Genomic DNA, 23,132 nt, shown 5'->3' with positions numbered 1-23,132 from the left:
CCTCTCATGATTTGCCTGGGATTTAGGAGGGGTGCAGATCCTGGAATGTCTAAGCTAACCCTTTTTAGTTTACTCAGGGGATAAAGAACTATTTGGTCATCTGGATTTGGAAGCAGTTAATGGACAGGAACAACATGGAAGGTGTGTGTGGTGGCTGGGATAAAAGATGGGACATCCTTTAGATGCTCATCAGTTGAATGGTACAGGGCTCTTCTCAGATGCTTCAGTGGCAGAGTGGAACCTCTACTGACTTATTTATCATAGATTGTATCAAAATAAGTGTTAAAAAAAAAAACACTTGCCAGACTATATTCCAGAGTGGCTGTACTATTTAGTATTCCCGTCTGCGATGTAGGAGAAATCGATGTAGGAGGATGCAATGCTTCCTCACCAGAATTTGGTATTGACACTATTTATTATTTTCATTGTTTTTACAGGTGTGTAATAATCTTATTGTGGTTGAATTTGCATTTCCCTAATAGCTTATGGTGGTGAACAAATGAAATATCCTCTTTGTTTAATGTGTTCATGTCTTTTGCCCATATTCTCATTGGACTGTCTTTTGTTGAATTTTGAGAGTTCTTTCTTTATCCGACATGAGTCATTTCTCATATATGTGACTTGCAAATTAAGCATTTAATTTCTGGTGAAGTCTAGTTTATTACTTTTCTCTTTTATGGATTACTTTCAGTGTCATGTCTAAAATCTCTTCACTTCACTGTAGGTCCTAGTGAAGATTTTCACTTGTTTTCTTCTAAATGTTTTCCACTTTTATGTTTTACCTTTATTTTTTTTAAGACTTTATTTATTTATTAGAGAGAGAGCACGCACAAGCAAGGGGAGTAGCAGGTAGAGGGAGAGGGAGAAGCAGGCTCCCCGCTGATGGACTCAATCCCAGGACCCTGAGATCATGACCCGAGCTGAAGGCAGATGCTTAACTGAATGAGCCACCCAGGTGCCCCTATGTTTTACCTTTAAGTCTTTGATCTGTTTTGAGTTCATTTTTGTATTGTGACTTAAGTTTCTTTTTAATTTTTCTAGTGGATGTTCAGCTACTCCAGTATTATTTATTGAAAAGACTGTCTTTCATTGAATGCTCAAAAATTAGCTGGCCCTACTTGTGCAGGTCTCTTTCTGGGATCTTTTTTCTGTTCCGTTGATCTACTTGTCTGTCCCTCTGCCATGGTGTCTTAATGCAGATCTACAGTAACTCTTAAAATCAGGTATGGTGATTCTTTTTTCTTCTTGTTTTTCAAAGTTATCTTAGCTGCTTGTTTCTTTGCCTTTTCATACGAATTTTGAAGAATGTCATCTCACACACAAACACACAAAACCTGCCAGAATTTTGATAGGAATCGCATTAAATCCATAGATTAGTATGGGAAGAAATCACATCTTAACCTATTGCTGATTCTTCTAATTCTAGAACATGACATATTTCTCCATTTATATAGGTCTTTGATTTCTTTCATCCAGTGCTTATTTTCAACACACAAATCTCATTTTGTTAGATTTAGGTTTCACCTTTTGAGTGACTCTATAGTTTTAAATTTTGATTTTCATGTGTTCATTGCTACCATATAGACTATATTTTTGTATATTCATCTTGTGACCGATGACCTGATGAACTCATTTAGTTCCATTTTTTTAGATTCCTTGGGATTTTCAAAATCTCCATGGGATTTTGATAATTTATAGGTCATCAAATTTACAAATAGGGACAATTTTCTTTTCAGTATCTTATGTTTAATTTTATTTCCTTTTTTTTGCCTTATACTTATTGTGCTGGCTAGGACTTCCAATATGATATTGAAAAGGAGTGGTGAGAGTGGATATTCTTGCCTTGTCCTGATCTCAAGGGTGAGGCACCTAGTCTTTCACACCATTACATTGTTAGCTGTTGAGTTTTTTGTAGATGTAACTTACCAAATTGAAGAAGTTATCTTCTTATTTCTAGCTTGCTGAGAGTTATTATCATGAATAAATGTTCAATTTTGCCAAGTTTCTTTTTTTTTAAATCAACTGATAAGATCATCAGCTTTCCCATAAGTTTTTTTTTTAAATACTGAAAAAAGCTTAGAGACTTCCCTAGACTTCAGACTAGGGCCCTGGAACTCCGTCGCTATCACTGGTCTGGTCCAGCACTTCCCAGTGTGGCCCCAGAGAATGCAATTTGAGCACTACATTTAGCCAGACAAGCCCAATATAGCAAGTGCTGCTCACAGTATCCATTTCTAGAGGCTTATAACACTCATCAGCATAACCAAGGCTCAGAGAAGCCCTGCGGCATAGGTTCCTATTACCTTTAGTGTGGAATTTCCCAAACTTGTTTAACAGAGCCCTTCTTAACCCCACTTATGCTCCCATAGCCCTGAGACACAGAGAACCACTCAACTAATTGTCCCTTATTTTGCAGTTGATCCAGAGGCTGAAAGAGAAGTGACCTGACCAAGGCTACAGATAGTGGCATCACACAGACACCAGGTCCTGGGTTTCCTGACCCCAGCCCACTGCTCCTGCTCCAGACCATGTTGCTTTGACATGCTAACAATCAGCTGATATTCTTGCAGCACCATACACCATCATGGGTTAAGAGTTACGTAACCGCGCCACCAACCTGGTCCCCTGGGAGGTTCTCAGGCCCCTAGTCCCCACCGAGCTTGGAGATGAGGGACTCAAGTCCAGGTAGTCTTAGTAGTGCCTGGGTGTGGGAGGGTATGTAATGCAAGTTAGGCTGATCATGCTGGTGTAGCTCCCTGATATGGTAATGAATGGCTCAGGGATGCACCCACAATCCAAACCGGATCTAACAAGACTCCATCCCAGAAATATTAGAATTCCAGGGAAAAAATGTTTTTCCCATGGAATGATGCTAAACTAGAAGAAACTGAACTAGAGCTGCCAAGAACTTCCACACAGAAGCAGGTCCTTCAAAACAAAACTGTAAAATGAAGGAGACAGGAGACCTTGGTTTATAACATGCCCGAGCCCAATCCAGTCACGCCTGAGGCAGAACCTGCCTCCAGAATTGAAATGAGAGACCAACAAGTGATGGTTGCCTAAAACCAGTTTCATGGAATCCTGCCACTTGCCAAAAGAATACTGCCTAATTTGAGTGTGAAGCAGATGGCCCAGAATGTCATCACTAACCTGGCTTGGCAGACCCTCTTGATCAGGAGGTACCCCCAAGGTGCCACAGCAGAGAACAGTCTTTTCTGCCCACCTCATCCCTATCCCCTACCCACTCTCAGACTGACATTACCCCCACTTCCCACAGGAAGAACACAGGTAGCCAAAGGCAGCTTGGGCAATACTTGATATACATCATACATTTATTAGTGAATATCCCTCTGAAATCAGCAACAATATTAAAAAAAATAATGATTGCACTACTTGGTCAAGCAGAACTAGCAACTTTCATTTTAAAAAAAGTACAAATCTGTTAAAAATTTCAATCAGTATACACATATATATAATACAACATACTAGTTATGTTAAATGCTACAAACCAATGTGAATCCAATGGAATGGAAAAAACCACACATTTAAGCTTTAAGAACCATTTTTTTTCTCTATATATTAGCATTTTCTCAAATACATACATGGGAAAAATGAGGTAACTGTAAAATGTGCAAGGAACAGGGCCCCCCAAATTACATGTATTTTTATATATATATGTAATTTTATATATATATATATATATACACACACACACACATATATATATATATATATACACACACACATATACATAAAACACCTTTCTAACACAGAACACAGGTGCTGGGCCCAGCCAGGGCTGGGGGATGGTGCCCACTGTCATGCCTAGGCCAGAAGTTGGTAAATAAAAGAGTAAACAATGACAAGCCCCCACCACAGGAAATCATTGGTAACATGGCATCTATAGCAAGGTCGGCAAATCACAAACATCCTAAATAATTGTTTTATAAATCTTTTTTTTAATGATTTTTTTTTAATGTTGTGTCCCCCCCCCAGAGCTGCTCGTCAGAATGACTGCTGCAGCCAACACACAACCCGTGAGCCTGTTTCCGCCCGCCCCAGGAACCTTGAGGATCTGGAAAACCTTTTTGTCGGGGTGGGAAAGGGAGGAGGGGGTTTGGAGAGGGTGGTTCTCTGTAAAACACATGGGGTTTCAACACTGCTATAAATATAGAAACATCACCTGGAGTTATATACAGTAAGACTTTGGGTTCTCCATGGGGGTGGGGCCAGGCTGATGGGGCCCCATGGCAGGCTGAGGGGAGGCAGGGAGCCAGGGCCGCTGTGGGGAGAACGAGGGTGGTTGGAGCATCCCTGAGGCAGCAGGCGCCAGGGGCTGCCTGCTAGGATGTGCCGGCCCCACACGCGGTTCGTTCGGGGCAGCAACCCCGGCTGGGGGTAGGACAGGAAAGGAATGGGACTAGGGAAAGAGAAGGTGGGAGCTCAGCCAGACCCTACCGGGGACCTCCTCCAGACCTTGGAGGGCAGGGCTCAGGCTGGGAGGGGGCCCCTGGAGATGGGGTCCATGCCCTCCCTGGTCCCTGTCCTCCTGGGACTTCCTTGGAGGAGACTTGCCCCGTCAGGTGGGAGACGGGCCCTGGCTGGAGGGAGAAATGCCCTGAAAAGCGTACGGTCCCAGTAGGCTCTGGGGACGTGTGCAGTACAGTGCATGGCAGTTATCAGCTGAGCACAGACCACCCCCCAACCCCAGCCCTGACTGCCAGCCACCCAGCCCAACCCCAGCCGCACACATGCATGCAGACCAGGCGGCCCCACCAGACCATTCCCGGCCCCCTGGGCGCTTGGTCCTGGTTGGTCCCTATATCCCCCATTAAACCAAAAGGAAACAAATTATTTAAAAATCCACACCCCCAAATTCTACACGCGATTTTGGGCCAAATGAATAAACAAAAACTGCTGTTCCTCACGTTCATGCAAAACAACAGAAAGGGGAGATTGGGCGTGTGTCTGGCTGCCGTCACTGCCAGGAAGGGGTGGCTGCCAGGAACACAGGAGGTCACGTCTCCCCTACATGGCCCAGGCCCCCTCAGGTCACAGGCCACCCCAGCTCAGGGCTTGTCTCCCATCTGCTCAGGAGGCTGGCTCTGATACCCTCCAGCCTGGGGGTGGGCTGGAATGTTGTGACTGGGGCGAGGGTCCTTGAGGGAGCCAACCCTCACAGCAGCCTGGGTAGGGCTGGCTGCCTGAGTCTGTCTGGGGTGAAGGCAGGAGGATCCAGGCCTGGGGCTCAGGAAATGGCCTCATGCTACCCTCTGTCCGCATGCCTGTCAGTATCACCCAGTCAGACAGCATACCATTTCAGTGCAAGAGACCAGGCAACCCAGGATGGAGCCCCCTTTGCCCATTCTGGGGCTGAGGATCTCCCCCAGCTGCACTCGAGGTGGGGGTGGGGGGATGGACTCCTGGCTCCCAGGGCTGGCAGGAAAAGGAGACAGACTTGAGGGCAAACAGGAGGGAGACTGAGTGACGGAAACTCAGGCAGCTCCGTGGTGGGCAGACTGGCAGGCAGATTGGGGCAGGAGTCTTTGGAGCTTGGCAAATGCAGGGGCTTATTGCAGGGGCTTCTCTCGGGGCTGACCTGGCACCAGCTCTGGAGATGCAGGCGGGAGTGACGGGGCAGGCCTGGGCCACTCCCTCCCCGTCCTCCCCAGGTCCCCCCAACCCGAGCTTCCAGAGCTTCGGGCAGGGTCATCCTGGGCGGCTGTGGGCTTCACTCAGCCTCCCTGGGCACCTCGGAGGCATCGGCCCGGCAAATGGGACACGTCCGGTTAGCCTGGGGGAGCAGCCACACATAAGGCTCCACTCTTGCCTGTCCCCCACCCCAGCTGGGTCTACTCTGCCTCTGGGACCTGATCCCTGAACAGAGCCTGAACTTCTAGATGATGACAAGGGAAACCCTCCAACGTCCACCCCCCTCCCTTACCACATCATGAACATCTGGAATCTGCCCTGGGTTGTATTACCTTTAACCACTTGTCAACACACTTGGTGTGGAACTCATGGTTGCAGGGGAGGACTCGCAGCAGCTGCCGTGCCTCGAAGTCACTGAAGCAGACAACACACCTGGGAGGGGGCACAGAGCGTCACTGATGGCAGGGGGAGGTTCATCACACAGCACAAAACCCCCTGGAGAAAGGGGTCTCCTTGTAGTCTCCCTATGCTCACAGAGGGGCAGGAGATAGGGGCACAGCACTCACAGTGTCTGCTCTGACTGATGGCTGTCTGGGTTAAAGCGGTATGACGGGAGCTGCTCGATGTCTGCTTTGGTGAGGCCTCGGGGCTTGGCATCTCCTAGCCGCTCTGCCAGGTTCAGGAGGGCCTGTATCCAGGCAGGAAGGGAAGGTCATTAATGCTCAGGGCTGGAGGTCCCCCAGGCTCCCACCTCCCAGGACAGTGTTCCACGGGACCTCATAGTTCTCCATCTCCACGTCATCCACATCGAGATCCAGGCTGATGGTGGGCCCCATTGCTGTTGGTGACATTGGCAGCATCGAGCTAGGGGAGGGGGAGACAGGTGTGGGGGGGCCCAGGGTCAAGGTCAGTAGGTGTAGGGGGTGCAGAGCTGCTCCCGACTCCCTCCGTGAAACAAAGCCCAGAGCTCTGCACCGTTCACACCAGGGACTCCAGCGTTTGTCCCAGGACATTGTAGGAGGGCCAGGAACCCAGCTGGTGAGTGTTGAGAATGTATATGGTTTGGTGGGGGTGCCAGATGGCTTTAGAGGCCCCAGGCACCCCATGGGGCTTTGTTTGGGTCCAACAACTGGAGGCCCCAGGAGACCAGAGCACCATGGCTCTGGGGCAGATGTGCTGGTACTTACAGGAAGTAGGGCAGGAAGCTGGGGTAATACGGTGGTGGTGGTGGCGGTGGGGGTGGCGGGGGCAGCGGCTGTTGCAGGCGGTATCTCTGAGTGCTCAGTCTCCGTGGCATCACGTGGGAATATGGCTACAAGAGGGGTGCCAGGTGCAGGTCAGCCTAGTGAATCTATCTCCCGATCACCCTAGAGTCTGGCTGGGGACGGTACTTACCACACCGAAGGACAGCTCCTGGTGCAGTGGATCGTGGGGCAGGTAGTGCAGGGGCACAGATGGGGACAGGGCTGGGCCTGGGGCAGAGGTGGAGTAGGTGAAGCTCCCCAAGGGGTGCTGGTCCCCCCTCAGGTCCACATCGTTGTCAAGCCGCTGCAAAGGCTGGAAGAAGGGGGGGAGGGGGGGCCAGTGGGCAGCCAGACTCACTAACAAGGGAAGCCCTGGCCCCCATGCCATCCCCTGGAGCATCAAACCCATTGCCCAGACTCACCATCCGCGGGTGCTGGGCCTGCAGCGATACAAACTGCCCAAGAGGTGCCATGTGGGCAGGCTGGGGGTGTGGGGCTGGCGGTGGGGGATGCAGGATGTAGTGGTCACTGGAGATGAGGTGAGGGTAGGCCTGATAGGGCACGGGGAGCTGCTGCATGGTACACGCCTGGATCAGCTGCCAAGAGAGGGAGGGGGTAGGGGGCTGCAGAATGTTCTAGGCTCTGGGTTGCGCCTATGCCTGGGCCAAGGGCCAGGGGCCATTCCCCCTATTGAGAGGTGACCTCACTGAAGCCTTCTGGCCCCTCCTACCCCTGCCAGAAGCCACCCAGGCAGGACACTACACTCTTTTTTAAGGCCCACAGTTACAATTCCAAACCATAAGGTAGGCACTGGGGTGGGAAGGTCCCTGAACCCTGAGGTGCTCTCTCACTATCCGCGAAAGTACACGTGCCTTTCTGGGCAGGGTGGAAGCCTGGAGCTGGGTAAGCGCTCTGACAGTGCGGATGGGTATCATAAGCTCAGTTTGCTTTTGCTGCTGGCCTTGTCTGGGGCTTTCAAGTGGGGATGGGGCAGGAGGTGGAGGCACTCACTCACCGGGGGTGGGAGGCAGCAGAGGGGGTAGTGCTGCCCGCTGAACATCACGGAGCATGCTGGGAGCTGCTGGGCACTGCAGCCAGGGATGTGTTGGCTTGTAGGCAAGGGAAAGCCCTGGGTCGTCACTGTCGTGACTGTGTAGGACAGAGGGACAGGTCCCTGGTGTACCTGTGGGCAGAGAGAAACCCGGGAAGTGTACGGAGGAAACAGCCATGCTGCTGCCCTCAAATGAAAAAGCCCTGGTGGGCCACCTCCCTTCCCTTCTCTAGCTGGGGCCTACCTAGGTACCCACCTGCCGGTACTCCTTGTCCCAAGCCCTAGAGGGCAGAGAACCCTCTGGGAACCTGGGAGGGGCTTCCAACTCTACCACTCACCCACTGTGTAGTCCTAAGGAAGGCCCTTCCCTTCTCTAGGCCTTAATTTACCAACCTGTAAAACAGGGCTAATAACGCCTCACTGAACATGCAATGAGTTAAGCAAGGGGAAATCAGGGTTCTGCTACCTCTGGTCCTCAGACAGGCTTGCCAGAGGCTGGTGGGGAGGGGCCAGCAGGGTGGGGAAATGGAGGTGATGGGTATTCTGCCTACCTGCTCGTGGAGATCAACCATGAACGGGCTCTGTTGGGAAGCTGGGTGCAGCATTCGGGGGCTCCTGCCGGCAGGAGCCGAGGCTCGGTGCTCCTCTACAGGGAGGTGTGGTGGTCGGGGTGGTGGCTGCTGGGAGGGTAAGCGCTCATCCTGGGCAGGCAGGCTGGCCAGGGGGCCCTCGCGGCTGGGGCTGCACCACAGAGAGGAGGCCCCAGTAGAACTGAGGGGAGCCACTCATTCAGAGAGCATGGAGAGAAGCCAAGGTCACTACCCACTAGGGAAGAAAGGCCGCTCAGGGCCCTGTGCCCTGCCACCCCTGGCCCCTACACCCCAACCCAAGCTGACAGCCCTGGTACCAGGGGCTCTAGGCTCTGTAGGACTAGGAGGTTCCTTCCTACCTTCCCCGGAGCTGGCCCGGGGTAGTGCCGGGTCCTACAGAGAATCGCCGCTGACCCACAGGGGCAGAGGGTGGCCACCTAGTCACTGCCAGAGCCCATGGTCGCATCAGGGGTGGCAGAGGGGTGGAGGGGCTGGGCCAGGGCTCACAACCCTAGGAAGCAAACAGATAAACAAACTGAGGCACACAGAAGTCCTGTCATTTGCCCCATTAGGGATTGCAGAGACAGAATCAAACCTCAGCAGTCTGATTCTAAGGGCTACTGATGTCCACCACGCCCCTGTACTCCATGCGCAGTGTGTACTCTGGGTCTGGCCTTCTTCTTGGGCACTGGGGATCCAGGATGACAGATCAGGGACAGGGAGCCCAGGTCTCAGTTTTCTGCTCCATGAAATGGAATCAAGTTTCCCTTCAGGGTTGTGGTGAGTTAAGAGGGCTGGCCAGCATGCTTCCAGGCCAGGTGGCTCCATTAAGGTTCCCTAAAGCTGGGGTCCCCAGGGCTCCCTGTTCTGGTGTGGTGGTCAATAACTTCAACCTCCAAGAAGCAGGGGGTCCCTGGGAGGGCACTCCAGCCTCCTCCATTCCATTGTGTTGGCTCTAGGGGGACTCCAGTCAGGCCTTCTCTTTCCACTATTGCCAAGTAAGAGGTTCTGACCCAGTTCCTGCCCTCAGGGGTTCTCAATTCAAGTCAGCTTTCTTTCCATAACCAGTTGCCACAGTGCCTACCCACATGTGACTTCATCTACTCTTCAAGGTCCATTTCACAGAATAGAAAACTGAGGGTCAATGAGCTTGAAAGGGACTTGCCCAAGTGTCAAAGCTGGGAGGTGAGCTGGCCACAAGCCTCTCACAGCACTCTGCTGCCAGCAAGAAGGGGTCCAGCCCAAGCGCTCTGCAGGAGGTTATGAAGGAAGTGGCCACTGGTGGGTGGGTGCATCTGGCATACAGCCAGGCCCTTGCTCTGGGGGCCTAACACAGCCCCCAAGTGGCGGTGGGGCTTGCTGAGAAAAAAGGAGAAGCAAGAACCTAAAGGAGGAAGTTGACTGGGAATAGGGTGGGGCAGGTCTCCTCCCTCGGGTAGGAGTTGGGGGTCCAGGTGGGATAAGCTGGGGAGACCATTTATTAACTCCAGAGGTTGGGATGAGGCCCTCTGGAACCTGTCAGGCCCTGCAAAGTTGAAGGGTGCATCAAATAGGACCAGCCCTTTGCTGTTCCTGCCACAGGGAGGCTTCCTCCCTCCGCCCCTTCTCCATCTGACAGAACTCCTATGCATCTCCGACACCCAGCTTTCAGTGTTCCCTCCCTGCTGACACAGCTGGGGAGCCAGTGTACCATACCCTCAACACCTCGTTCCTTCCTGCCAGCAGTGGCAAGAACACCTTCTCTGTGCTCGGCTTTACAAGCCGGGGCCCTAACTCTCACAGCCAGCGTCCAGGGGAAGCTCTTCACTTGCTAGGATAGCACTTGGCCATGGCCACAGCCAGGCGTGTAAGAGCTGGAATTCACATTTCTCCTGCCTAACCTGGGTTCTGGCACATGGCAGAAGGGCGGGCAGAGTCCAGTGACCAGCCTGTGTCCAGCAGTGATGTGGTACACTTGAGAGCCCATCACACAGTCTGGCAGGAGGGAAATTGGTGCCCATGATTAAAAATTGGGAGATTACATAAAAATCTGTTCCTTCCTGAGAGGAAAAAAAAGCAGAAAATCTGGTCCCACTAGGCCCTCATTTCTGCTTGGTTCCTCTCACTGGAGCGGGAGCTTTCTCTCCAGGCCACCAAAAGCCCATTTTCTACCTGCACACCGTAGGTGACTAGGTTTGTAACCCCTGGGGTGAGCCAAGTGTACATCCTTCACACATGTGTACACCCACAGCCTTCCTGATTCTTGCTGACAATCCAGCCTAGCAAAAAGGCCAAGACAGACTCCTAGTATACCCCTAAATATCTGAAATGAGAGACTCCTAGGCCACTCCAGACCTTCTGGATCAGAATCTTTGGAGGGTTGGGGAACAAAGACGTCGAGATATTTTACCAAATTCCCCAGCAGTTTCTATGACACAGCCAGGTTTGGGCACCTCTGCTCTAACTGACCTCGGAGATCCTGGGAGCCAACAGTCCTGCTGATAAAGAATATTAACAGTAATGACTATGACACTTCTCACATGCCATCCTGAGTCCTCATAGCAACCCTCAGATGTAAGGACACTGAGGCTCAGAGAGGTGAGGTCCAGAGCCTGTCAGCCAGAGCTATGAGTGCACTAGGACATGGCCCAGGCAGCATCTTCAATGGCTCCAGGCTGCCTTGCTGACGTCTGCGGGATGTGGATGGCATAGAGGCTCAGGCACATAGGAATCTGCTCTGGTCAGCCCCTTCAAAAACACCCATTCCTCAGGAAAGGGAAGTGGCAAGGAGCTGAGAAACCAAACAAGCAGACCAAAGGGCCTCCCGCTGTAGATGACTGTGCCAAAGTTTTAAGTGTCAACCCTTGCATTCTTCTACACAATACCCCAACTCTGGCCACAGTCCTGGCTTAGGATTGGGTGCATCACTTCCCCTCTCAGCCTTAGCTTCTTCACCTGTAAGATGGAACAGCCAGATAACCACCTGCCAGTGGACTGGCAAAGACTGCGCAAAGGAAAGGTGATTTCTAAAGCGCATATGTGAGTGATCCCTATTAGAAATTAAGAGAGGCTAACCTCCACTCTCACCCTCACAAACAGAAATCGGGTGCCACTTCAAGCTCTGCAAGAGATACTGGGAAATATGCCTCCCTAGGGGAAACCCCAGATGGCAAGGGAAGGACCCCTGGTTCTTGGAAGTCCTACTAAGAACAAAGATTGTGCGGAAGGGACACACCCACTTCACAGTTGAGGAAACAGAGACCCAGAGAAAGGAAGTAACTTGCTCTAGCCCACAAAGCCAGAGAGAGACAGAACTAGTTCTGCCTTGCTGGCCACCAAGGCCCAGATCCCCCCAACCCCTGACACTCTCATTAGCATCAGTAGCCCCAAAAGCCACCTAATCCCAACTAATTTCAGTCCCTAAAGGGGATCAAGAGTTTTCTGTTTTAGGCACTCAAGACTAACTATTGTGGTGAATGAAGCAAGTTGAGACCCAGAGTTGGAGGAAGCAACTTGCTCAAGGTCAAACTGCAAGGGTGGCCAGGTGACCACCCCCAATTTCTGTCTTTCCATAGTCCTTGGTGCTGCACTTTCAATGAGGTGTGGGTAAATGGGTCTGCAGGGTCCCATCCCTAAACTCAATCTTGCCCAGAAGCAGGCACCACACTTTGCAGCCACCTCTTTCCCCAGGAGGCAGCCAACTCCCTACTTCCAGTGCCCCAGGCAGCTATTCCAGTCCAAGTCTATGGAACCCCTGCCAAGTCATTTGCCCTGGGGATGTCTGCCTGAGAGCCCGAGTAGATTTAGGCAGGATGAGAAGCCCCCTCCCCCGCAAGGGGCAGGCTAAGCCACTACTGCCTGGTAGGCAAGCAGAGCTCTCCGAACGTGTGCTGCCTGGAGGTAGCTGAGAGTAGGACCATCAGCCTCAGAGCTAGGAGTCCTTGGCTAGCCCAGGTTCCCTAGGTGACCTTGGTCAAGGAAATCTCTCTGCTTCTGTAAGCCTCAGTTGTCACAGCTGTGAAATGGGGGTGGAAATCTCTCCTTCCTAGAACGCCCAAATAAAGCCAGAAGAAACAAGACGCAAGAAACCAGGTGGTCACATTGGCGGGGGAGGAAACCAGTGTTCCTGAAGAACCTGCCCCTCCTCAACGCGGGCCAGGCGCAGGTTTCGGGGCTCCGGGGAGCTTCCTCAGCCACCCCTCCCCGCGGATGGGGGGCCAAGGTACAGACACCCGCCCGGCGAGGAGACCCCCAACGTCCCCCCTCACTCATTTGTGCCGCGCTCGGAAGGACATGGGGGGCGGAAGGCCGGACTGCGGCGTTGGGGCCAGAGCGCTGTGACTTTAAGAGCCGAGGTTCCCGGACCATGTGCTCGGCGTGAGACAAAAGCAACAACAAAGGAAGTGGCGGCGGCAGGGGGAGGGGGCGGCTCCTTCCTTTCCAACCGCAGCACTCAGCCACCGCAGCACTCAGCCTCCGCAGCACTCAGCCTCCGGAGAAGGGAGGCTCGACCCGGCCTTGGGGGTTGGGGGGGTGGGGTGGGAATCCTCCTTGATTCTAGAGGTCTCTCCTTATCCCCTCTGGACCGCCCGTGATTAACCCCTGCGGAGCCAGCTAGAGCACAGCCCCCAATCCCAGGGGAGAGGGACAGGAGTTCCAGGGATGCGGAAATAGGGAGTTGGGGCTCTGGCCCCTACTCACCTTGGGCCGCCAGGCCACACGTTGGCTCCTTTGTTCCCGATCTAGGACGGCCAAGCTGGACAGAGGGGAGGGGGGGCTGCCTGGACCCTTTAAGAGCCCCCGCCCTGCGGAACAATGTGCTCCCCTCCCCACCCCCCTGGTCCGGGGGCAGTCCAGCTCCTTCCGGGGCTCTCTCTTTGTTGTCGGTCCGCCGGCGTCTGCCTCGCGAGGCCCACGCGCGGTCTGCCTCTCTCAGCCCAGGCCCTCCGGGAGCGGGAGGCGGCGCAGGACGCAGCCGGGTTTGCGCAGCTGCAGGCGGCTGGCCCTTTAAGAACTGTCCGCGGCGGCAGCGGAATGTAACAAACCCCACATTTGATTCACAACATTCGAGGCGGCGGGGTCGCGCGCCGGACGGGAGGGGGGCTCGCGGGGGCGCGCCGGGAGGTTCCGGCAAACAGTAGCCGGCTGCTGCCCGCGGCAGCCCTGCCAAGAGCTCCGCCCCGAGGGGGCTATGAGAGCCAATCGCTCACCGCGACTCGGCACGTGATTAATGGGACGCCATCTTGAAAGGCAGATTTTCTTAAAACCTCCTTCTTGCCCCCACCTTCGCACTTAAAGTGACCGCCCTCATCACAAGCAGGGGGCGGGGCCACATGGCCTGAGCTAAAGATGGGAGACCCCGGGGTGGGCAAGGCCAACCAGCTGCAACTCGAACTTGCTATGCAAACTCGTGAACCACTCGCGCCTCTGAGGCTCAGTTTCCCTGCCGGAGAAATGGGTCCCCCTAGAAGAGCCGCAGCCCGGACTTACTGTGTCATGGTCTTCTCTTCGGGGACGGGGCGCCTCCTGGGATACTGAAGTGCAACGGGACTGACCTTCGACGAGGCAGGAGCGGCCTCTTAAGCCAGACCAACTGGGTTAGGAAGGCTCTAACAGCCTTGGGTCGGCAACCTCCCCGGAGATGACGTCAGCCCCAAGAGCTACCGCGCCGCGATGACATCATGGCCTGGCCGCCCTGCATCTTGTTTATACTACGCGGCAGCTTTAAAAAGCTGGGACACCTGGGTTGCCCAACGGACCAATAGCGGGTGACCCATACAAACGAGCTAACGCCTGCGGGGCAAGGGGATTGGTCCTGCGTGCGCCGACGCCACAGAGACACTTAACCGCCCCGCCCCCGGCGTGGCCCGGGAAAGGGGCGGGGAACAGTTTGAAGCACAAGCTGCAGTTGTCCGGCGCTCTGGTAGCAGTCGGCGCGTGGCCAGGAGGTCTTGATCTCCATGGAGGGCTCCCTGCTTAAGGGTTTTGGAAAACTAAGCCCAAATAAGTCTTCGATTTCCTACTGTACTCCTCCCAGCAGCGATGAGAAGGAAGGATTGCTACAGGATTTTACAGATGGGTCAGTTGGGTCAAGGGGGGCGTTACCCACTCACCCCAAGTCACACAGCTATGAAGGGTGGCCGAATAGGTATTTGAAGCGAAACCACAGCCGAGCTCGTTCTCCTCTGCCTTAATACAGGGGCAACATTATACAAAGTGGGGTATTACCTCCACATCGATTATTTAAGAAAAAAAATCAGTAATGCTCTAAATATCCAAGAGCTGGGCACAGGCTGAAAAGAATCATGTGCATATGATCAATAACCGGACTGCTCCGCGTGGGGCTGCACTGACATAGGGCTACCCCCTAAACAAGATGCCAATGCAAAATTTAACATTTGTTAAAGCCTGTTTGTAGGGCTACTGGGGGTGGGGTGGTGTCATTTTCTATGCTGCTTTGGTGTACTTCATAACCCCAAATTTAAAAATAAAAATGGAAAGCAATTTGCTTGAACAGGGTGTTACTATGTATCCATTTTCCTGAAAACTAGATATATACAATATCTGCAGAGAATAATTCTGGAAGATACAGGAAACAACTGTCCTCAGGGAGAACTGGAAGAGAGTATGGGATCCAGAGGATAAGACTTTTTATTGTATATGCTTATGTACATTTGCTCTTAAAAAAAACCACAAAAACCTATACAGGGGTGCCTGGGTGGCACAGTCGATTAAACCTCCAATTCTTGGTTTCAGCTCAGGTAGTGATCTCAGGGTGGTGAGACTGAGCCCTGCGTTGGGCTCCGTGCTCAGCATGGAGTTTAAGACTCTCTCCTGGCTCAGGTCATGATCCCAGGGTTCTGGGACTGAGTGCCACGTCCCTTGCTTGTTTCTTCTCTCTCTCTCAAATAAATAAAATCTTTTTTAAAAAGTTAAAGAAATTTTTAAAAATTACGTGAAAGAGTATTTTTTTAAATCTTCTAAGCCATAAAAACTTCTGTTCCCTTAAAGTAAGAAATCCAGAAATCCCCCTTCAGGAAAGTTATCCAATGGAAACAACCCAGAAGTTTGGGGAACAGAGATACTTATTCAAGTTTTGTTTAGACCAGCAACAATCTATTATTGCACGGTGGATGTGCAGCCAGCAATGCAATGACTGAAGATGGTTCCCAGGGGCACTTTGCAGATATCTAAGCACAGGAGAGCAAGTTCATGATGCAGTACTGTCAATGTTACCTGCTCAACTCTAACCATGCTTTTAACTATGTGTGCATGAGAATGAATGGGGGTGTAGAGGGGATGCCTTTCTCTAAGCAACTCCTTTTCATCAACTCTCCCTTCTCCTATAACCCTTCTGACCTTTTATTTCTCCCCATTATGTAAAAGCAACTAGAAAATCCTCCCTTCATTGGAAGCTGCCACGTTGTTAAGACCACCCCCTGCTTGCCTGTGTAGGGACAGAACCTGCAATGGCTCCCTACTGCCTGCCCCTGGCTAGGGCTTCCCCTAGCCTTACAGGCTCACCTCTCCCCAGTTCTCCCACAGCCACAATGGAGCACCTACTGGCCTTCCCTGCCTGCTATCTTCCTGCCTGTGCTTAGCTGGACTGCCTCCCTCAGATGCCCTCTCTCTTCCTTGCTACCAATCTATTTCTTTTCTCTGTCCTTCAGGGCTCTGTTCCCATCTCACCTCTTATAGGAAGCTCTGGGGTCTCCAGCATGTACTGAACCTCCCCCATCTCTGAACTCAGGGCTAGACGTACCCGTCTTCACTTCATATCATCTGATTTGCACATAGCCCTGTCACGGTCACTTCACTTCATGTCTCACTCCATAACCCCCAGCTGGCCTAAGGGAATTCAGCATCTTTAAGTGCACTATCATCTAGCCTTCACCGGAAGGGCTCAGTTTACGGGTGAGGATATGAGGCTCAAGAAAGAAGTGACTTGCCCAAGAGTGACTTGCCGGAGAGAGACTACCTTACCACTCCTGCACCCTCAGAATGCAATTCTTCAGCCACAATCAAGCCAGGTACTTTGAAGCCACCAAACCTCTGACTGTACAACTCTAATTAAAACCTCCCCACCACCCTGTAACTCCAGCAGAACCCTGCTCAGCCTTTGGGGTTCGGCTCCAAGACTGCCTCTGCGAGGCCTCCCTGACCTGTCTTCTGCAAGCTGCCCTGGCTTCCTTAATGCACAGCACAGCTGTTACCACACTGCACCAGGATGGCAGAAAAACCGTCTCCATGGGACTGCTCCCCCACCCCAGCAGGCGCTGGCTCACACTGGGTAGCAGATGCTTAAGGAAGGGGCTCTGAGTTTGACTCTCACCTCTGATGCTACAGGGCTGGAAAAACCCTGCTCTGTCCTTTCTCATGCATGACCTTCTGGCTTACTCCCCTGGGAGGCCCTAGGCAAGCACCCACAGACCCCCAGGGTGCCCCCAGGGCCAGAGGCCAGTAACACTTCTCCTGATCTGAAAAACCTTCCTGGGCACATGCAGAATCACCCTGGAGCAAGTGGGCAGGAGGCTCAATTTTACCAGATTTTTCAGAGAAGCCAGAAGTCTGGGCTTTCCTGTGAAATCCCCTCAGGTTCACCTACAGGTCTGCTTGGGAACCCCAACGTGGTGATATGGCCTGCACACATACTGTGTGCCCCACTCGCATCCACCCTACTCCACCCGACTCTACCCCTGCCACTTGAAGACAGGTTCTGTTTTCATCTCACAGATGACGAAAGTGGTTCAGGAAGTGCCTCTCCTTGTCTCAGATCCCGGAAGTGTGGCTCAGTGGGTTCCAGAGGCCACAGGTGGGGGCAGCTCATTCTTTTTTGGGGGGGGGGTTCATTCTTACGCAAGCAAGTGCAGTGAGGTTCTGTGGAGAAATTCGGGTTCTAGGGTCTCCTGCACAGTCTAAGCAAGTCCCATCCTGATCGTCTCACTGGTCCTCCCGATGACCAAAGAGCTAGGTGCCAGGATTTTGCAGATGAAGAAATGGGTGAGGAGGGGGATGACTTAGCCATCAAGGGGCAAACCTGGGATCACATTCTAATCTCACATTAAGTTTGGTTCATGCAATACAAATGTCAAAACAGGGTTTCCAAGGGTTGCTCAATAATAAAAAGCACAGATATACCAAGGCAAAAGTAGACCATGGGAGGCTCAAGGACTTGTGCATGAGCAGCAGAGGATTCAAATCCCAGTCCCTCCAAGGCAAAGCCCTGGATGTTACATTCCAGCTTTCACCCATAAGCCTCCTCTTCAGATGGGAGGGATTCCACTTTGGCAGAAAGGGGGGTGGTCATGGATTCCTGCTGGGGCCCTGTCCTCCCTAAGAACTTGGACAGCCGGTTGCCTCCATTCTTCCCTCAGGGTCAGAAAGCACCCCACTCCTTTCTTCTAAGACTCCTCAACTTCTACAGATGCAGGGCCCAGGAGCCTGTGGAGCAGAGATTGAGGGATCACCCAGGGTCACAAAGCATAGCCTGGTAGAGCCAGCCTGGGCTAAAGACCTCCTAGCTACCACAGAGCATTGCGGACCTGAGCCCAGAGCCTCACACACCCCAGATTGGGGGTTGGTGGGCTCCCTGCCAAGTCCTCTCTGCTCAGGACATGCCTGAACACACCACCTTCACATCTGAGCTCCAAGCTTTTGCTCCCCTAAAAAGAAGTGGCTGTTTGTGCACATGGGGGTAGGGCGTCCATTAAGGTGTTCACGGGCCTGGGGCTCAGGTCAGGGGTACTTTTAGTTCTAAGTTGGGTCAGTTACTTGGCTTCTCTCTACTTTAGTCTTATCTGTAAAATCAAGACAATTACACCAGTGACACATGGTATTTCCCAAGCACTTAGTGTGCACCACTATTATTCATCTCCTATAGGCTACTGAGGACAGGCACACACAGATGGTTAAATACAGAGCCGTTGGTCAGCCTGTCTGGGCTTGGAGCCTGGCTCTGCCTCTTATTAGCTATGTCATCTTGAGGAGGTCACCAACTTTTTACAGCTCAGTTTGGCCAGGGGTAAAACGGAGGGGACAGTACCTACCTCAGTGGGTCGACAGTGTCTCCCATTATGTGTGCATCTTTGACCGGACCTGCCCAACATTCTGGGTCTGGGTCTGCACCTGAGTGTGTGAGCTCTGTGGGCACGGTGTTGGAAGGGGTTCCCCTTTCTGATTCCCTTCCCCCTGCAGCTCTGGCCGCTGTAACTCCCGGGGTCTGCACAGGTGGGAGCAGGTACTATCACATCATCCAGAGATGAAATCCGGGGGCCTGCAGGAGTGCGGCGCCTGGCAGACCCAAGGAGATGAATTCAACTGAATTTCCCACTTTCTCTCCATGTAAGTTTCTCTCCTGCGGGCCAGCTTCCTACCCCGTCCTGTCCACACCACCGCCCTGACCCCCGACAGCCCCTCAGTTCGAGTCTAGAGATCCTCAGGCAACGGAAGCTGTGTGACCTTGCGTAAGACACAGACCCTCTCTGGACGGCCGCCCCCCACCCCCCCCACCTTCTGCGATTCTGAAAGCTGTATCGACGGCGCTGGGGCGTGGTGGCCTGTTCCTCGGACCCGCAGACGCTCCAGGGCAAGGCTCGGGAAGCTCTGGCTCCCCAGCGGCTGGCACAAGGAGCGCTGGTAAAATGTTTCGAAGAACGTTATGAAGCCGGAGGACTGCGGCGCCACTTTAGCTCCTGTTCCCTGACAACAGGGCCCCTGCGGGACCGGAACCCGCGCGGGGTGGGGGTGGGGTGGGTGTCGGTCGGGTCACGTGCGGGGCGCAGGGCACTCTGGGATTCGTAGTTCGTGGGGGAGCTGTCCCCACTTGGACCTAGCGGGCGGGCGGACGCACTGGCGAGCGGAGCACCTCCGGCTCCCGGTCCCGGGACAGCGAGCTCAGCACTGCAGACGCAGGCAGAGGCCTCGCTGGAAGTCCCTGAGCTACTCTGTCAGCCCGCGGCCGCCCCCTATCGCTCCGTCCTCGCTGGCCTCGAGCCTGAGGCGCATGGCGCAGGGTCCGAGCCAGGCGTTACCTGGGACCGCAGCTGGGCTCCACCCCAACCGGGCGGCCGGCGAGTCGCTCCCGCTGCAGCCCGGGGTCCGGGTCCCGCTGCGGCCTGAGCGCCGCCTGCCGCGGCCCCCCTCTGGCCCCGTGCAGTGGAACCGTCCACAGACCTCACAACCCGTGCGCGCGGCCTACGGCGGCTGCGCAGCTTCACCCCCAATCCTATGCGCGTGTGGAACTACCTGGACTGCACCAAGTGCACAAGAGCGGAGGGTGGAGGAGGCGGGGCGCCTATGGGCCACGCCCCCCAGAGTGCGGCGGCAAAGGGCGTGCAAGGGCGAAGCACCTGGGGCCTGGCATCCCAGCGGCTCACTTACTATCCCCGTGATCTTGGGGGAGCGAGTGACTCTGTCTCGTCTGTGAAATGCAGAACATAACGCGACTCCACGCCCATTCAAAGAACCTTTGCTGCCCGGAGAGTTTGTCCCCCTCCCCGGCTTCGGATTGGGGGGGTTGGGTCGGTAATGCAGAGTAAAGACTGCCGTCCGCAGATGTTCCCCGCTTTGGTCCCTTCTCTAAGCCTGTTTCCTCGTCTTTGAACTGCGAGCGTTGATACCGTTTTCGAGAGGTTAGGAGACTCCAGTGACAATAGGACGCATATGCCCATCGCTAGAGACACCCTGGAGCAGAGCGGGCCGCCCCCTGCTCAGGCCGGACATTCCCCACTCTCCGAGCGCATCCTTGATCCTGGTGGCCCCGCGTCCGTGGGCGGTTTAGACGGGCGAGAACTACAACTCCCAGCCTGCCCCGCGCCCACCAGGTCGAGCCCGTTGTAGTCCCTGCAGGCCTCGCCTCGCAGAGGGTGCCCCCCATGCGGAGTTGGGCTCTTCTGCCAGCTATCTGGAGGCCGTCTTATTTTTTAAAGCTTCCATTTGTTGAGTTTCTACCAGGTGTAAAGCAATGTTCTAAGTGCTTAACATGAATTAACTTCGTTATTCCTTAAAGTCTAACAACTCTGAGAGAAAATTATTATCCCTGGTCTATAGATTTGAAAACCGAGGCATTAGTGAGGTGAAGAAAATTTTTTTTTTTTTTGACAGAGATCACAAGTAGGCAGAGAGGCAGGCAGAGAGAGAGGAGGAAGCAGGCTCCCAGCTGAGCAGAGAGCCCGATGTGGGGTTCGATCCCAGGACGCTGGGATCATGACCTGAGCCGAAGGCAGAGGCTTAACCCACTGAGCCACCCAGGCACTCTGAGGTGAAGAAATTTTGCTAGGAAGTGGCATACTCCAAGATTTCTACTCACTCCTGACACCTGGAGCCTGCTTTCTGCCTTACTCCGGTTCATCCTTCAATAAACCTGTTTCTTCCTTCCCCTTCCCTTCATCAGAACTACATCTAATTTAGAATATATTTTACAGATAAACACTAAAATGCACAAGTCCTTATGTGTATAGCTTAGTGAATTTTTCATAAATGTATACCTTCGTATAACTAAAACTCCAATCAAGATTGAGAACATTTTCATCACCCCAGAAAGTTCCCTCTTACCCACTTCAAGTCATTTCCCTCCAGACATAACTATTCCTCTGGTTCCTGTCACTATAGATTAGTTACATGTGTTTAGAACTTTAGATCAATGGAATGGCTGGCTCTGTAGATACTGTCACCTTTCAGCGGTCCTCATATTTTTGAGATCCTATCTATTGTGTGTATGATACTTCATACATCAGTGTAGTCTGATACTTCCTGTCACTCCTCCAGCTTTATTGAAATATATCTGACATAGGACATTGTGTAAGTTCAAGGTGTACAATTTGATGATTTGATACATGTATATACTGCAAAATGTTACCACAATAACATCGGTTGATGCATCCTTCACCTCATATAATTACCTTTTTTTTGTTGTTAAGATGAGAACATTAAAGCTCTACTCTCATAGCAGCTTTCAAAAATAAGATACAGTATTGTTAATTGTAGTCACCATGTTGTATATTAAATCCCTGGAACTTACTCATCTTATAACTGAAAGTTTGTACACTTTGAATAACATCACCCAATTTCCCTGATGCCCCTGGCACCTGGCAACCACATTCTACAATCTGTTTCTACATATTCAGTTTTGTTTTGTTTTGCTTTAAGATTCCACGTATAGGGGCACCAGGGTGGCATAGTTGGGTAAGATCCGACTCTTGGTTTCGGCTTAGGTCATGAACTTGGGGTCCTGGGATCGAGTCCTGTATCAGGCTCTGCTAGGTGCATAGTTGGCTTGAGAGTCTCTCTCTCTCTCTCTCTCCCTCTCCATCTGTACCTCCTGCTCGTGCTCTCTCTCTCTCTCTCTAAAATAAATAAATAAAATCTTTTAAAAAATTAAAAGTTAAAAAAAATGATTCCACGTATTAATGACATGATGCAGTATTTGTCTGTCTGGCTTATTTGACTTAGCATGATGCCATCCAGGCCCATCCATGCTGTCACAAATGGCAGGATTGCCTTCCTTTTTTTTTTCTTTTTTTAAGATTTTATTTATTTATTTGTTTGGCAGACAGATCACAAGTAGGCAGAGAGACAGGCAGAGAGAGAGGCAGAGAGAGAGGAGGAAGCAGGCTCCCCGCTGAGCAGAGAGCCTGATTCGGGGCTTGATCCCAGGACCTTGGGATCATGACCTGAGCTGAAGGCAGAGGTTTAACCCACTGAGTCACCCAGGCGCCCCTTAATGGCTGAATACTATTCCACTGTGTATATATCCCACATCTTCTCTATCCATTCATCTCTTGATGGACACTTAGATTTTTCCCAGGTCTTGGCTACTGTGAATAATACTGCCATGGACACAGAGATGTTTCTAAGTCACTGAATAGTATCGCTCTGTATCAATGTACAATCGTTTTTGAAACCCAGTATTCTGGACAAATGGCCTCTGTGCTCCAGCCTTGGTCTTTCAGCTCCCCTCAAGGGTCAGGCTCTTTCTGGAATGGGATTTTGTACACCCTATTCTGTGTGCCTGGGCTTCCCTTTTTTCCTCTTGGCCTGGCCTACTCTGCTCTCATTCAGATTATCCCTCTGTGGGGCAGGAATACCTGATCCCCTTCAACCCTGCCAGGGCCCAGCACCAAGCACAGTGTCTGGCATAAAGCGACTGTTCAATCCCTGTCTGTTGAATGAACACTGAAGTGGCAAGGAGGCCCAGGAGGGCCATGAGGCATCAAGTCACATTCCTAGAGGGCTCAGAGGCATTGTGTTCCATCTCAGAACTCCACTAACTGAGGTTAGTGAAACTTCTGAAAGGAAACAGCCACATGATTCATTTCCCTTATTTTCCTGATGCAGAAGCTAAATAAAGCTCAGAGAAGGAGAGTGACTTTCCTTAGGACACGCAGCCAGAAAAAGGACAGAGCTGGAATGTGAACCCAGGTCTGCATGGCTGCTATGCCTGCTTCTGGTGGTAGTGGGGAGAGGCTGGAGGGGCCTGAGGGAAAGCTCTGGAAGGGCTGCCTCACAGCAGAGACAGGAAGCAGGATCTGGTACTCTCAGAAGGCGGACCCGATGGAAGTGGTCAGGGAAGCTCTCAACTCAGTGAGACGTGTATTGTTGGAGTCATGGAGTGGAGGC

The 23,132-nt window shown here is 52.4% G+C and overlaps 2 protein-coding genes across 6 annotated transcripts in view; one reads left to right on the top strand and one right to left on the bottom strand.

Moving 5' to 3' along the window:
- Positions 1 to 2,282: 2,282 nt before the first annotated feature.
- RNF44 (ring finger protein 44) lies at positions 2,283 to 19,666 on the bottom strand. 5 transcript variants are annotated; one of them, XM_080803603.1, is made up of 11 exons: positions 19,547 to 19,666; positions 8,897 to 9,048; positions 8,499 to 8,718; positions 7,912 to 8,079; positions 7,319 to 7,492; positions 7,048 to 7,209; positions 6,840 to 6,964; positions 6,429 to 6,516; positions 6,219 to 6,340; positions 5,985 to 6,084; positions 2,283 to 5,794 (listed from the first exon to the last, which is right to left on the bottom strand). In XM_080803603.1, the coding sequence occupies exons 2-11, from the start codon at positions 9,001 to 9,003 to the stop codon at positions 5,732 to 5,734; spliced, it is 1,329 nt and encodes a 442-aa protein (XP_080659729.1). In that variant the 5' UTR covers positions 9,004 to 9,048; positions 19,547 to 19,666; the 3' UTR covers positions 2,283 to 5,731. The 5 variants fall into 5 exon arrangements, with proteins under 5 accessions (XP_080659729.1, XP_080659732.1, XP_080659730.1 ...); XM_080803606.1 differs by having other exon boundaries at positions 8,499 to 8,688; XM_080803604.1 differs by lacking the exon at positions 19,547 to 19,666 and adding an exon at positions 14,007 to 14,124.
- Positions 19,519 to 23,132, top strand: part of CDHR2 (cadherin related family member 2) — a gene marked incomplete at its 5' end in the record, with an annotated part of 44,417 nt that continues 40,803 nt past the window's right edge. Inside the window, one exon of the mRNA XM_080804364.1 lies at positions 19,519 to 19,744. Coding sequence (XP_080660490.1) covers positions 19,519 to 19,744 — 226 coding nt within the window. The remainder of the gene's footprint in view (positions 19,745 to 23,132) is intronic.

This window comes from Martes martes (genome assembly GCF_963455335.1).
Source record: "Martes martes genome assembly, chromosome: 5".
NCBI classification, from domain to species: domain Eukaryota; kingdom Metazoa; phylum Chordata; class Mammalia; order Carnivora; family Mustelidae; genus Martes; species Martes martes.
This window is presented reverse-complemented; position numbering and strand designations above follow the sequence as displayed.

Excerpts from the sequence above, each read along its gene's own strand:
- RNF44 (XM_080803603.1), bottom strand. The coding sequence starts at position 9,003 with ATGCGACCATGGGCTCTGGCAGTGACTAGGTGGCCACCCTCTGCCCCT. Across the intron at positions 8,719-8,896 it reads CCGGGCCAGCTCCGGGGAAG|TTCTACTGGGGCCTCCTCTC; the intron begins GTAGGAAGGAAC and ends GGCTCCCCTCAG. Across the intron at positions 6,965-7,047 it reads AGGAGCTGTCCTTCGGTGTG|CCATATTCCCACGTGATGCC; the intron begins GTAAGTACCGTC and ends CCCCTCTTGTAG.